General features: G+C 37.3%; 1 protein-coding gene across 1 annotated transcript; it reads right to left on the bottom strand.

Annotated features, from left to right (window-relative positions):
* Window positions 1–1257: 1257 nt before the first annotated feature.
* On the bottom strand, window positions 1258–9865 carry LOC124357910 (dynein axonemal heavy chain 1-like). Its single transcript, XM_046810023.1, has 3 exons — window positions 9289–9865; window positions 7241–7432; window positions 1258–2663 (listed from the first exon to the last, which is right to left on the bottom strand). Exons 1-3 carry the CDS (start codon window positions 9353–9355, stop codon window positions 2482–2484), a joined length of 441 nt encoding a protein of 146 aa, XP_046665979.1. The 5' UTR covers window positions 9356–9865; the 3' UTR covers window positions 1258–2481.
* Window positions 9866–16061: the final 6196 nt, after the last annotated feature.

The raw sequence follows: 16061 nt of genomic DNA, 5'->3' as shown, positions 1-16061 counted from the left end.
AGTAGTTTTTAAATTTTTAACTCGCATGTTCATTTACATTCGCTTGCATGTGACGTAGTTTTAATGTTTTAACTTTAGTTTTTAGAATTGTTAATAGAGGCCTGTCAAAGTTTATAAATATTGTTATTGTTTAAATTAGTTATTGTTATCTGTAGTTTTTATGATCTTAATTAGTTCTAAGCAACTTGTATGTTGCATATGATGTTTTTAAATTATAACAAATTAAACGATTGACTTTGATGATGACAAAAAATTGCCGAAAAATGAAAGGCCCAAAATATTGGCATCTCTAGTACCGAAAGTTATTCGGTTGAATCATGACTTGCCTACCGCCGGAGTAGCAAAAACATTGGAACGGGTACGACAGAACTTTTGGTGGAAAAAGATGGACAAAGACGTGCTAGACTACGTTAGGACGTGTCGTAGTTGTAGTCAGCGGACTAATTATGGACAAGCTAAAGCGCCCCTAGGGGAAGTCTTCAACGAACCTCGAGAACCCTTTGAAGTGATCGCAGCTGACCTAGTGGGACCACTACCCCTCATTAAATCTCGTCACGTTTACATTTTAGGTGTGATAGACCATTTCTCACGGTATTGCGAATTCATTCAGTTGTCCGATCAAACAGCAGAAAGTGTCGCGCGAGCACTCGTACAGCGTGTGATAACAGTTTGGAGTACCAAAGGGTCTCATTACCGACCAGGGTGTGAACTTTACCTCTTACTTAATTAGTCAGCTCTGTAAGTTCTTACATGTTCGTAAGATACAAACTACAGGATTCTACCCTCAGTCGAACGTTTAGAGTGCATTCGACTATTGCGCGCATGCTAAGCCATTTTGTGAATCAGCATCAGAGCGATTGGGACGAGTACCTTCCCTACGTCACGATGGCGTACAACTCCCAGAAACATAAGTCGACAGGGTTTTCTCCATTTGAAATGGTTTTTGGCCGGAAGATGGAAATGCCCATAGAGGCTCATCTGACCATCACCGAAAGCGATGATCTTTACGATGATCATATGGAAACCCTGCGAAGTAAGCTCAGAGAGACGTTTGAAATCGCTGCTAAACGGAAAATAACAGCTCGCGGCCGTTACGAGAAGCAGTACAATAAGAAGGCTCGAGAAGTGAAATACGAAGAAGGGCAGATAGTCTTGCTACACGTGCCTAGTATAGGTCGTCACTGGGTTAAGAAGTTGTCTAAATTGTGGAACGGGCCGTACAAAACAGTTAAAGTACTGTCCCCGTTGAACGTGGTGTTGAAAACCCGGAAAAGAGATGTGACTGTACATGTAAACAAAATCAAGCCCTGCATGAGGAGAGCGTCCGTGCCTTCCCAACAGGCTGTGTATCCACGTGGCCCTAGGCCTCAAGATGCGAGTGATAGGGTGGAAGATGACAATGATGAGGTAGAACATCAAGCAGTGTTCCGAGGGACCCAGTAGCAGTCGCCGGACTCTCCGATAGGTTGCAACGCCCAAAGAGAAACACGCGTGTACCCGCAAGATGGTGAGATTTTGTTAGACTCCTAAATCTATTCTGATAGATAAGCGGTAGTCTAGTCACTACGTAGCCCGGGATTAGGCTAGGTGTCAACTTTATCATTACTGTATAAAATATCACTGCCTCTGTTATAAGCCTAATTGACATGTTATTTACGCTTGGAGTCGCCAGGGGTTTGCACCGAGGTGTCGTCTTCGAAAAACGACCCTTCGCTCACAAAGTGGGTGAAATAGGAAGTGGCAGATCAAGCGTGTGTTTAGTAAAGACAGGCAGACTTATTCGATTTATTCACCAGACATCTTTGCAAGGGAATGTAAATTTGGTAAACTCACGGTGTGCCCGTTGTCAGACGCCTTATATAGTGTCTACAAACAACCCAACTGCGTAGTACACTTATTAATAAAAGAACACATAACGTTGTGTAGTAGAAAGTTGATATCTGGTTTACAGTCCCCCGTTCTAATTAGAACACTTACCCGCTGGCTCTACGCCAAATAAAAAGAAACAAGAGTTGTATTAAATTGTTTTGGGCGTGATGCAAACCTGAATGTAAGTGCGATCACCCTGAAAGGTGAGGGTGAAATACTGAAGCAAGATGGATGTAATCTGATTGCTGACGGGTACAGGATGCCTGCCCGATTTATCACACTCTTTAAAGCCTTTCACACTACTGATGAATTTTTAAATTCTGATTGTTTAGATATTTTAATTTAGTTTTAGTACTTTTATGTACCAATGACGAAACCTATTGTAACAGATATTATTTAATATCGAATAAAATTTTATTCTGATTCTGCAGAGGAATTTTAGTCACTGACATGTAGGCTAAGTAGTTTAATTGTGATATAATCAGACCAGTTGTAGATATGATACTCTGGTCAAAACCAAAAATCAATATTGTTTAGGACCAATTGGTTACTCCCTCACCAAAGTACAATTAGATACTACTGAGAGCAATCTACTACACAGCTGTTCATCACTCACTTCTGACACTCTGCCCACTCCTCCAGCACCTGCTGTGTGAGCCGCAGCTTGCTTTCCCACTCAGCCAGTCTGTTCTCGAAGGCTCCCTTGAAGGGACTGAAAGACAACTGCTGCGTAGCCACAATGTGGTCGTCCAGCATCTGCACCATTTCGTCTGTCACCTTCATTATGTAAGTGCCTGCAGGAAACGGTGTACACATTTTAGGACGGCAATTTTCAAATATTATCTATTTAATTTCTTATACAGTTTGTTCTCTTGACATTGTTTGGCAGATAAAAGGTTGTTAGTAAAGAAAGAGTACAAAACCACAATGTCATCCATACAAATTATCATTTTGATGCAATAGGTTATTGAGACAATCCATCAGTAAACACCTAACGTAGCTGTGGTGGGAAGGGTTGATTTAATGTGAATGTTGAGATTAGCTCCAGTTTACCTTCCTCCTAGTGAAAAACGTCTGAATAGTTTTTTTGGGTCCCTTAAGACAAACATGGCTCCAGATTCCAGGAGTCAAAACTGTTAGTATCAGATTTTAGACGCTGGATCATCAGTAAATATATTATCTTTATTCTTAAACTGTTCCTGACTTTAATTCATACTCTTGTATGTAATGTGCAAACTCAGTGAGCAATAAAATAATGACGACAGAGGCTACATATTTACATACTTTCACTTAATTCAGAGTATCTTTATATGCTAACTATCCCTATCAATTGATTTCTATGGTTTAAGTTTGTGCAATAAATGTTCCGTTGGGTTAATAGAACAGTTTCGCACACAGCTATTGCTATGTTAATTGAATATAAATTATCATATCTCTCTCTCTCTTTAAAATTGAAAAATAGTACTTCAACGCGTTCTCCATCACGTGCAAGACAGGCACAATAAATATTCTAACAGACAGGAAGCATAGCTTCAGAAAAGGAAAACCAACCCTTACATCAATAGTCGGAACAGCAGAATTTATATTAAACTCTCTTGAAGAAGGGGAAAATGTGACTGAAATTTTCTTGGATTTAAGTAAAGCTTTTGATAGTCTTAGTCATGATTTCATTTTACAGAAATTGTCTATGATGGGCATTGTGGGTACAGCTCAAAAATAGTTTGCATCATATCTGAAGGAGCGTAGCCGTACGTATTTGAGCGTCGAAATCAAACATTTTGACTATAGGGAATGATATGTTACTAAATAATTCCCTAATTAAGAAATTAAAGATATGTAATTAGTCAAAATAATAGTATTGTATTTACAGAGAGAGAATGATAACTAACTTTATAATAATAACCAAAACAAAACAGGTGGTCTATATCTTTTACAATACTAAAATAAATTATATTTTTAAATCAGCTGACCAGCTGACACTACATGACCATGGAAGATTTAACATTTACAGATCCCACATCTTACCCGTGACTCGAGGAATGCCTCAGGGATCTGTTCTTGGCCCCCTACGAATTCTGTTCTTCCTCACCTCCGAACTCTAAATTGCTATTGACCTCATAAGCAAGAATTGTATGGATAACGTACCTTCACAATGTTCACAAATGATCTTCCCATGCTTACTGATCCACTCAGTCATTCCATAATGTATGCTGATGATAATGTTATCTTAACAGCAAATAAATTAGTAGAAACTTTAGATATAGACACTTATATTAGTGTCAACTTAGCTCTGCAATACTGCCAAAACCACGATCTTGTTTTAAATGAAGAGAAGACTAAGCAGCTTACCTTTGGCAATAAAAGAGAAGACATATCTACAATACCTCACCTACAGTCTGAATCATTAATAAAACATCTAGGAGTTAAATTCGATGATACAATGACATGGACTGCTCACATTGCAGAATTGTGCAAGATATTAAGTAGAGCACTTTTCGCAATAAGAAGAACAAAAGCTATTAGCACCAACAAAACCGTCACAATTGCTTACTATGCCAATTTTGAAAACCACCTTAGATATGGAATCCTAGTTTGGGGTGCCACATCAGCAAAAAATCTTCAACGTGTCAACTTTTGCAAAAACAAGCTCTAAGAGTTATGGCTGGTTTAAAACTCCGAGACAGCTGCAGAAAAATTAGTAAAGAATGGAAGATACTGACAGTCAAAAGTTTATATATTCAAGAAACTATCATAAATACGGTCGGAAGACACTCACAGCGTAATGGAGATATGCACCACTACACCAGGCATGGTAACGACTTCACTCTACCAAACCACTCCAGGACCTTTTGTGAGAAGAAACCTGCCTACATGGGGGCTAAATGTTACAACAGACTTCCTGATGAAATCAAAAGAGCGGAGACTAGAGTTGTGAACAATAAACTGCATCATTGGCTGTTGGGGAGACCTTTTTATAATTTAAATGAATTTTCCAATGGGACGGATTTTTTTAACAATGTATCTAGACTACTACAAGTTTTGACGTAGCATTGTAATAAGGTTTATCTCACTATCCAATCTTTTTACTGATTCATCACCTTGGTTACCTCGAGACACAGAATCATCGAGCTCATATTGGTGTGATTTTTTTCTCTCTCTTTCTCTCTCAAATAGTTTTAAGGATCAGAGTATAGTTTATAAAAGGAATATCATACCAGCACATACCAAAAGTCAACATATTACAACCCAATGAAACAACTCTTATCTTATTTAATAGTAACCTAACTCTTGAAACTCTAAAAGATATAGAAAATAATTTTGTTGATGACCGTCTAGAGATTGGCCTAAATTCATTGCTGCAAAGTACTGATGTAAACAAAACCTGTCATTGTTAATATAAGTAAGAATGATACACTATCGTGTATATAGTTTAAAGACAGAATTGTACTCGTATACTGCTTGTAGTTTTTTTATGTCACAGAAGAGTAAAATGCCTATAATACAAAACCAACTCGCAGCAAAGATAAGGTCTGATCGCAAGCGGCTGAGATCAGAGCCAGCTAACAGTCATAGTGAAGGAAGGGACACATTAGGAGAGTCATCCCACTCAAAAAGTTTCTTTCATTCAGATGACTCCCCTTACGAATAATAAGTAAATACAAATGTGAAACATTCTAAATTCACTAATCAAAAGAGTGGACTCTGACGAAATGAATTTTACGTAATTAGTGTTAGTCTTAAATAAAAATGTTATCAGATTTATGTAACTTACTTAGATAATAACGTGTAATAATAATTTATGAAACACTTCAAAAAACATTTTATAAGGTTAACAAACGGTTATTAGCAAATAAATGTAAAGCATAAGCTGTTAAACACATTTCATACCCGTATTGTGGCCCGAAAGTGGATTTAGTTTTAATTCCCTCGTCAGCTTCGATGAACAGTTTGAAGTAGTTAATTGTTAGTAAATTATGCAATAAATTCAATTTTATGGTTATAATAATAATATGAATTAAATCTGCACCAATCTGGTCTAACTCTCACTGATTGAACTAATCTAAAGAATGAACATGTCGGCAAACCCTAACCAGTGAAAACCTCCTGGTTTTCTTAATGTCTTTATTGTTAATCTTTAAGATAACAAGTAAAGTCAATTAATGAAAATTTACATTGTTATAAAGTATAAACGTTCTTGTTGGTCTTGGTTAAGTTGCCTGTCTCCACAATTAAAATGCTTTCACTGTGTTTATGGTTCTTTGCAAGAGCAAGTTCATTATTACTGTCTTCATTTTCATGTGGCTGTCTTGAGTTCTTCTAGCAGAGAGCATTAAAGAGTGTCTTCCCAGCATAAGTTGATTTTTTTCGCAAATACAGATGAGATAGTAGGTAGTGGAAAGTCTAGACCATGTATTACATTCTGCTCATGGAGATCACCATTTCGAAGAAGGTCTCTTGATAAGCAGTAGAATATCGTTTCCAGGATTCATAGAGAAGTACTGTCAGTATATTCAATTCTTTATAAGTAGTCCTGCAACTTTCTCTAGATCCTAGCTTGCCCAATAACCGTATTGCTTCCCTCTGAATTTTGAATACTTTCAATAGGTTAAATTGAGTTATGCTTCCCCATCATACTACCCTATACCTGAGATGAGATTACTCTCAATAAGAGTGTTTGTTGCATGGGTCCCTTACAAAGCATAAAGTGAGGAATTTGGCTTTGGGCAAAGTTGTCAATGTGATTTTTCCATTTCAATATACTATTTAGTGTTATTCCTAAACAATTCATGTCATTTATCTCTTGAATATCAGGGATTTCAGACACATAGTTTTTTTAAGTTCCCAGATTGAGTTGTTTATTCATTAACTGCGGGAAACGCCAATTGGCGTTTGGTCTATTGGTCATATATCGGGATAACGCCATATGGCGTTCTGTTCAGCTCTTGGCGGAAAACTAGAACCGGTTGGCTCCTGTAGTTATTATTCATAAATCAAATTAAACATAATTTATATATAAACTATAAGTTACTTAAAATTAATGATCAATATTATTGGAACTAAAATTCATATTAGGTACGGGCTGTTACTGACTTATCAACTGCATGGTTCAAGTAGGTGTTGTGTATCACATCTATGTGTGTATTGTTAACTGTTAACTGCACTGTCTGTGCAAAAGATAAAAATTCATATTAGGTACGGGCTGTTACTGACTTATCAACTGCATGGTTCAAGTAGGTGTTGTGTGTATCACATCTATGTGTGTATTGTTAACTGTTAACTGCACTGTCTGTGCAAAAGATAAAAATTCATAATTATTCACAGCAGAAAAACAAAGGCTACAATTCAAAGAAAACAACAGGAGTCATTTGACCTGTGTTCTTGTAGGGAGAAACCTCCATATTGACAACGTCCCACTCTGCCTCCATCTTGTCCAAAGCTTGTTCTATGACATACTCCTTGGCTGCTTCTTCTGAGAGCCTGACCGCCACCTCCGCATGTTCCTCCAGCCCTAGGTCGAGGCAGCGGCTAAATGTTAGCACAGGGGTCATTTGGATCTTCACACCTGACACACCAGTTATTGATCAGTTAGAATACGTACAATATACCAGGATTCCCTAACAGTCTCTGAAGAAATTAAAAAATTATAGACAAAATAAAAGTTTATTGTGAGCAGTAGAAATAAAGAGATCAACTATTTGTTATATTTAACCGAAAGAATGGATTGCGTTTGATATGTTCAATGAACCTTGTGAGTTATCACAAGTTTGTTTATTTAAAAACATTAAACACTGTATATTTTGCATTTGTAATTCTCAGATTTTGTTTGGATTACATTGTATGGCGATACAACAATAATTTACAACATTACAACAATTATAATACAAAAAACGGGCCATTAGGATTATGTAAAGACTGAAATGGACTAACTAAACATAATTTCTCAGAATTAGGCTAAGATATTGGTTTACATGTACTTCAACTGATACTGCCAGTAATTAAAATAAACTTAACAATTTCTACAAATTCTGAATTGGTCACAATTGTAATATTAAAGCAGCCAGTACCAAAATAGTCTGATGGTTTCCTGTTGCATTTCAATCCCGCCTCTGCACCCCGTACCCAACACTGTGCCAGTTTTACGAGTATTCAAATTCAAAATTTCTTTATTCATCAATGCACAAGTGTACATGAATGGCGTCAAACTTACTCTAATGTATACAATATATGTGCATAAAATAGCGGACACTTAAATACTTAATTAAAACATTAATAAACCAAACCATTAACTCATCAGAAAAAAACTCCTTTAATGAATAAATAGGCTGTCTAATTAAAAACGTTTTAATTTTCTTTTTGAATTCGTTTTATTTTTTTATGATTTTTTAACTCGTATGTCAAATGATTAAAAACTTAATTCCTGCTTACCTAGGTTTCTTGACAAACAGTTCTAGTCTATGACTATTATAAGCTGGTTGCTAAATGTTTCTTGTGTAATAACTGTGGGAACTCACCATTTTGTGTACTTGGTCTAAATTGCCCTTAATACGAATTATCAACTGATAAATATACAATTCGTGAACAGTTGCACATCCCAATGGTCGGAAATGTTCTTTTATGCGTGTTAACACGTGACAAACCGCTGCTTCGCTACACAACGCCTGGTAGCCGTAAAAAGATATACATTGGCCTCTAGTAGTGTTTATTGGAACTACTACAAATCCATCAAGATTGGTTCGCTGTATACTCAACGGGCGCTGGAGGAGGTCTGGTAGGTCGGCCTCGGTAGAGGGGTCCCCCACCATTCCGGCACATTAATTTAGTCGCCTGCAGTTATGCTTTGAGGCATCAGGTAGATTTTTTTGACGTGATTTTTTATGTCATTGCGCCAGGATTGAGAGAAATGCTGCACTCGGGAAATCCGCGTCCGAGACCCTTGAACTCATTATGGGGATGATGCCTTAAGTTTCACAAGAGGGTTTTCAGTGGCATAAGATATTTAAGGAAGTAATTGTAATGATACCTGCAATATACTTTGAATTTTAGAAACAGTCCCAATGCTTATTGAATAGGCCCTGTATAATAATAAATAAAATAATCTTCTAACCATTCACCACAAATAAATACTAACAATATTGAATCTTTTGAAACAATTAAAATTTATTTAAAACCTCTGATGATAAACAAGGCTTTATATTCATTGAACGAGTTTCTTTCAAAATGACAACTAATTACTAAGTAATTTTAACTTAAGAGTTTTGCTAATCATTACAATACTACAGTTTTTAATATTTATTCATATATTGATGCAATTCTTTACATATTATGCATTTTTAATAAAAATTATTTGAATGGTTGAATTCGCAGGATACTAAACTGGGAATCGGTCTGTCTGTAATAAGGATATTTACAAAAAAATACCTGTTTTCTCATAAAGGTCGTCCCAATGTCTCTGCCTCATTCCTGGATTTCTTACAGCCAATATCATAGGGATATACGGCTTGAACTTCTCTATATCTTCTTTAACCTGTCGAGCGATTTCTTGGACAACTGAACAAAATTAAATGAAACAGGATCAATACAAAATTATAATACTAACATAGATCTTATTTAATTCAAATTATTAGTAAAATATAACTATGCATTATCACTCTCTTATATTATTAACCATAGAACACACAGTGGGGTGCTACAAAACCCCAGTGGTTCTCGATTTGTCATCAGAGCGCTCCTGTTGCCAAATTACCCATAATGTATTACCCATATGTATTCTCCTCTGAAGAGGTTATGTTTGGAGTAGTGCAAGTTATTTACTTTTACTGCTTTTATTTTATCAGTTTTAAAGCCTTTGGGGTGGTTTAGAACGCCACATATGTAATTTAAGACTAGATTTTGTGCTGTGTTAATTTAAAATTGTTTCATTTTTGTACAGTTTAGTTTAGTTTTCTTCTATTTTTTTGAAATGGATGGATGTGTGCCTACAAACTCAAATTTAGTTGAAGATCTATATATATAAAAATGAAACTGTTCGTGTGTAACAGCATCACTCACAAACGGCTGGACGGATTCGCCTAATTTTTTTTTTAATTTGTTCGTCTTGATCTGTAGAAGGTTATAGGATACTTTTTATCCCTTTCCCGATTCAGGATTCCGCCCCACTGGTTACAGAAATACCCGTAAGAAATGCATTGCAGCAAACATATGTTATTAAGTGAAAGAGTCTTTTCAAATTTTTAATCAGCTGTTCTTTGTAAACATATATAATGCGACAAAAAATATATTTATATATAAATTTCTTTACACTTATAGTTTTAAAGCATAGAGTAAGCTTAAGAGAAACGACAAATTTTGTTTAAACTGTTTCTGCAATCATAATATATAAAAATGAATGTTTGTGTGTTTGTCCTTTATAGACTCAGAAACTATTGGACCGATCACTATGAAAATTTGTATTTTTCTATGTAGAAGGTTTATACGCAATGCCCATTGATGTAACTAACCACCAGGCTGTACTGCAAGATATAAAAGTTATCAAAGCGCCTGCACATTATAAACTGCAATTACAACACAGTAGTTACGTATATTAAAATATCCAAACACTATTTGAAGGCAAAGAAATATACGGGCAAAGCTTAAGAGACGCGTGCGAAGCCGCGGGAAACAGCTAGTAACTTATATGAGGGAAGTGACAATGCAATTGTTAGTGATTGTGAGAATAATAATGAAGTGCTGTCAGAGGTTAGTGATGAGGTCCATCTATCTGAACTCAGTGAAGATGAAGAGATGAGTGCATCACATGAATGTAAAGATGACAGGCTAAGAGGAGCTTGCATTAAAGGGAAAAGTGTCTATCGATGGAGTCTTGAGCCACCTTCTCAGAGTCGAACAGGCCAAAGAAACATTGCTGTAAGAATACCAGGAAATACAGGTGAGGCCAAAAATTTAGGTTTAGATCTAGATACTTGGAATATACTGTTTACTAAAGAAATGGTTAAAATGATTGTGCACTATACAAACATTCAAATATACATTCAAAAAGCAAATTATTCCATATTCTCATTTTATTTCTACTTGTAACGAAATATATGCTTTGTTTGTCTCATTTTACACAGCTGGTGTTTAGAAAGCGGGGCACTTGAGTTCTCGTGAAATGTGGCATACTATGTATGGAATGCCACTTTACAGATATATCATGTCAGGGAACAGATTCTTGTTTCTGGTCAACTGCTTACGTTTCAATATGCATACACTATGCATGGGTTTCCATTTGCAATTGGAAATAAAAATGTTCCACAGGGCACGAATAGGAGCAAACTCGTCATCCTCGTCTCGTGTGTTATGGTCATCGAAACGTAAGCATCGAAAAGTATATAAGAAAGTGATCCAAGCTTCGAAAGCACTCGATGTCTCCAAATCAATTCTCTCTTCAAACAACGTATCTAAAACAACTTGGGACATCATAAACAACAAAAGAAATGCACACAAACAAATCAAAATTAAAGTTGGGGATAGGCTTGTGGAGGATGAGACTGAGATTGCCAGTCGGTTTAACGAGTTCTTCGCATCCGTTGCTGATGGGCAAGGTCCTTGGCCATCTGACCATAAACTACGACCCTCGAGAAGGCAGAGCCCAGCAGTATCAATGGTGTTGGCGCCTATTGTTGAGGGTGAGCTTCACCTAATTATCCAGCAGCTCCCAGTCAAAAAATCAAACGACCTCAATCTGATGTCCCCGTGGCTAATTAAAAAATTCTGCAAGCATTTAGTGAAACCTTTAAATGAATTAGTAAATTATTCATTCCAAACAGGAGTGTTCCCTCTCTCCTTAACATTTCAAAAGTTGTTCCAATTTTAAAGAAAGACCACCCAGCCTCTATAAATAACTACCGGCCTGTCTCAATTTTGCCAGAATTGAGCATAACTTTTGAAAAGCTTTTTCTTATAAGAATGCTTCACTTTTTGGACAAATACAATCAGCTCTCAAATGAACAGTTTAGGTCCAGAAAGGGTAAATCGACAACCGACGCAGTCGTTGGTCTTGTCGATATGATTGTAGAGGGGATTGAATGTCGGAACCACACAATGAGTGAGTTCCTGGATCTGTCCAAAGCATTCGACTGCGCTGACCACAATATACTGCTCGAAAAATTTGAGTCCCACGGCATACGAGGCGTGCCTTTTAAATGGCTTAGCCCATTTCTAAGCCACAGATCACAAGTTGTCCAGATATCAAATAAATCATCCAAACCATAGCTATGGAGTTCCTCAGGGGTCTATCCTCAGTCTTGTGCTTTTCCTGCTTTATGTCAACGACATAGAATCATCGTTTTTGCATGGAAGAACAGTGAAGCTTGCAGATGATACGACTCTTTTTTTTCAATGCAAGATCAAGCGAAGTTTTGGAACAACAGGCTTTTGTTGATATCAACAACTGTGTCCAATACTTCAACAGCCTCAACCTCACAATAACCTCTTCAAAACCAACGTTTTAAGTTTTTCTTTGCGCACTGCGGGCAAACTGTGTGGACCTGTCATCTTGATGGCTGACTCCACACTGGTCGAAGTCTACTCTTCAAAATTCCTTGCAATGTACTTTGAACGAGGACTGACATGGAATGTGCACATTGATCACGTTTGCGCCAAAATATGCTAAGGCATCTTTGTTCTGAGGTCTTTAGTAAAATACTGCCCGAGTTAGGTACTGATTACGGCGTATTATGGCTTAAGAATTTTCAGACTCCAAAAAAAAGCAATTCGAATCGTCACCAAAATCAAATTCAGAGAGTCGTGCAGGCAAGCTTTCAAGAAATTGCAGCTGTTGACTCTGCCATGTCTCTACATATTGGAAACAACTGTTTTGCACTGTGTATCGGCTATAACCTCACTTTTGTGCAGTTTCAGTTTCCGAGCAGCGCCTTTCGTTTAGTTTTGATCGTGTGCTTCGTAATTTACTTAGTTTGGGGTGTTGTTCTTAGTTAATAACACATTTTATTTATTGTGTTAGGGTTTTAAATTTTAATAAATGGCTGCTTCGACCTCTAGACAAAATAATGACACTGCTAACTCTAGTGACAGTGAAGCAGACATAAGTGAGGACAGCGACTATGACCTGAGTGGAGATGAAAGTGACAATTTGGATGAAGATAATGACCATCTCAACCCTTCGTGGTCTCCCTTTACACAAGGACTTCGCCGTATACCATTTACAGCAGAAAATAGGTTCAAAGTACCAGTACCTGGTAACAACAAGCCAATAGATTGGTTTACTCTGGTACTTGATGATATTTTCCTAGAGAATATTGTTCGAGAATCGAACATATATGCATTTGAAGTGTATGGTAAGCCAAATCTTGGAGAACACTCAAGAATAAACAAATGGCAAGATTTGACTGTTTCAGAATTTAAGGTATTTATAGGTTTACTACTGCATATGGGAACCATCAGACTGAACCGTTACCAGGACTACTGGAAGACATCCAGATTATTTGATATTAAATGTTTCAGAGATCAAATGAGCAGAGATAGATTTTTGCTCATTCTTAGATGTCTGCATTTCTCAAGAAATGTAGAAGAAGAGGGCAAAGATGACAGATTGAAAAAATTAGCATGTTGGTTAGCTATTTCAATAAAAAAAATGGACGATTTATATTATCCATGCAGGGAACTTTCCCTTGATGAGGGTATGGTGCTGTGGAGAGGGCGTTTGCTCTTTCGACAGTATATCAAGGGGAAGCGCCACAAATATGGCGTTAAGTTGAACTCCCTTTGTGAGCCTTAGGGCCTTGTGATTAGGTTTGCAGTGTATTCTGGTGGTGAAGGTGAGTTAGGGGGCAAAGGCCACGCCTCTAAGGTGGTTATGCACCTAATGAGAGGGAAACTTGATGTAGGCCATTCGTTATATATGGATAACTACTATAATAGTGTTGCTCTTGCCTCCAAGTTGTTAGCAAATAAAACATACTGTACTGGCACCCTCAGACTCGACAGGAAGCATGTTCCAGCTGACGTCAAGACAGTGAAGCTGCAGGTGGGGGAGACAATACAAAGATACGCTGAAGGAGTCATGGTGGCCAAATGGAGGGACAAGCTGATAGTGTCATATCTATCTACTGAACATGAAAACAACATTGTGCTAACATCTAACCGACGTAATGTGCAACGAGAAAAGCCCATGGCTATTGTCCAGTACAATGCCAACATGAAGGGGGTAGATAGGAGTGACCAAATGCTCGCCTACTACCCCAGTGACCATAAATCTGTACGTTGGTACAAGAAGATTTTCATACATCTTCTACAAATGATAATGGTAAATGCCCACAAGTTGTACAATGTTGCAAATGACACCAATACTATGCAACTGTATGATTTTCGCTTACAGGTTATTGATGCTCTGTTACCTCCCAAACAACAAGCTCCTCCAGTGCGGCCTCCACGCAACCCGCTGCACGTTCTTTCAAAGACCACTGCGCTTGACAAGAAAGGACGACTTCTAGGAAAAAGATGCCGTCAGTGTCTAAAGGAAGGAAGGCGCAAAGAAACTGTGTACATGTGTGCGCAATGCCCTGGCGAACCGCCACTGTGTGCGTTGGATTGCTACGACAAGTACCATGCGCAGCTTCAAGAATAAGTGTCAAAAGAGGATGTTTGGTGATTTTGTAAATATGTATATAAAACAAATACTTTGTTTTTTTCCTAAATAGTTATAGGTATAAATATAAACACTAATGGCCACTGATTTCTAACATTCTTTTTGTGGTAAATGACATAACGACATGGTATGTGCTCGCTCAGTGCTTGGCGCGGGATTTCCCGCTCAACTTTACGACGTCATCAATTACTTTCCAGAGACTTCATAAACACAACTGGACATCATATTTCAACTATAAACAGCCAAAGGTACACATTCACGCATAAATAAACTATTTTAAATATTCATATCTTGCACTAATGCTAAGCGCGGGAAAACCCGCTTATAATAATGACGTCATAAAAATGTATAAATTTTGTTATGAACCATTTTTTATTGTTATACATTTAGTTTCTGAGGGCCAAACTTAAAGATTTTTCAGTTAGATGATTTCAGCTTCTGGCAAAAATTTCCTAAAACTATACAGCAGTCAATGTGTTAACCAGAGGCCAAGAGATACACATGTATGAGACACATGGCAGAGCAAACTACCGAACTGGTAGACACAGAACGGTGGCTTATGAACTCCTGCCTTCACAAGCGGGTGTTCAATTCCTCAACAGACTGCCAAATTCAATCAAAGATGCAACAACGCCAAAGGTGTTTAAGACTCGCCTAAAACGCTTCTTGGTGTCTCAAGCATTTTATAATGCAGTGAGTTTTTGGCTTTAAACTGGGAGGCCGCCCAATTAGAAGACTGACACCGAATTGGGTTGCATTGGCGATGAATGAAAGAGGTGTGATTGTAAACATTATATGTCTGTATGTGTATTATAGTATGAATGACTGAAATTTTAGGATATCATTATTAATTTACGTTTGCCATACGATGTATTATTGTCTCAGCAATAAAACAGATTTGATTTGCCAAAACATGCAACGTATACATCACACATGATACAATATGATATTATACTGACAACTGGCAAAGTAATTACTGATCAATTATTTCTTAAATTAAAGCAGATAGCAATGTTTACAGTATAATACTTTATGAGGGTTGTGATGAGAGATCACTGCGAAGAGATGAGTGTCTGTTGCAGATATATTCACTATTCTGACGTAAAAGAATGATTTCTTGAGTTTGTTCAAGTGCACAAACTAAATGCACAGTACTTGGCTAACAAAATTAGAGAGTTTTTAATACGTTTGCAGCTTAACATTGAAAACTGTGTTAGCCAATCATTTGAAGGAGCCAGCGTCATGTCTGGTGAATTTAGTGGCCTACAAGCTCTGATTCGACAGCTAACCATAAACCTATGCCCATACATCCATTGTCATGCTCACAGTCTGACACAGGCTCCTTGTAGAAGTCCAAAAATATTCTTATCGCCATTACAGTTTCCAGTAACGTTGTGTTGTTTAGTCTTGTTAGCATATATCAAGAAAAATGTCTCAAGTTATGTCGGATCAGTATTAAAGACAAGAACCAGATCAAAACCAATTACCAGAGGTTATGCGTCGTCAAAGTCAAGAACTGGGTCCATCACAGAATTGTAGACCAGAT

Source organism: Homalodisca vitripennis, chromosome 3 (assembly GCF_021130785.1).
Source record: "Homalodisca vitripennis isolate AUS2020 chromosome 3, UT_GWSS_2.1, whole genome shotgun sequence".
Taxonomy (NCBI): Eukaryota; Metazoa; Arthropoda; class Insecta; order Hemiptera; family Cicadellidae; genus Homalodisca; species Homalodisca vitripennis.
This window is presented reverse-complemented; position numbering and strand designations above follow the sequence as displayed.

Bases quoted from the DNA above. Each gene is read 5' to 3' on its own strand.
- LOC124357910 (XM_046810023.1), bottom strand. From the start codon at position 9,355: ATGATATTGGCTGTAAGAAATCCAGGAATGAGGCAGAGACATTGGGAC. The intron at 7,433-9,288 runs GTATTTTTTTGT...CTGGTGTGTCAG, and splicing joins CGACCTTTATGAGAAAACAG to GTGTGAAGATCCAAATGACC. The intron at 2,664-7,240 runs GTCAAATGACTC...CGTTTCCTGCAG, and splicing joins TTCTCCCTACAAGAACACAG to GCACTTACATAATGAAGGTG.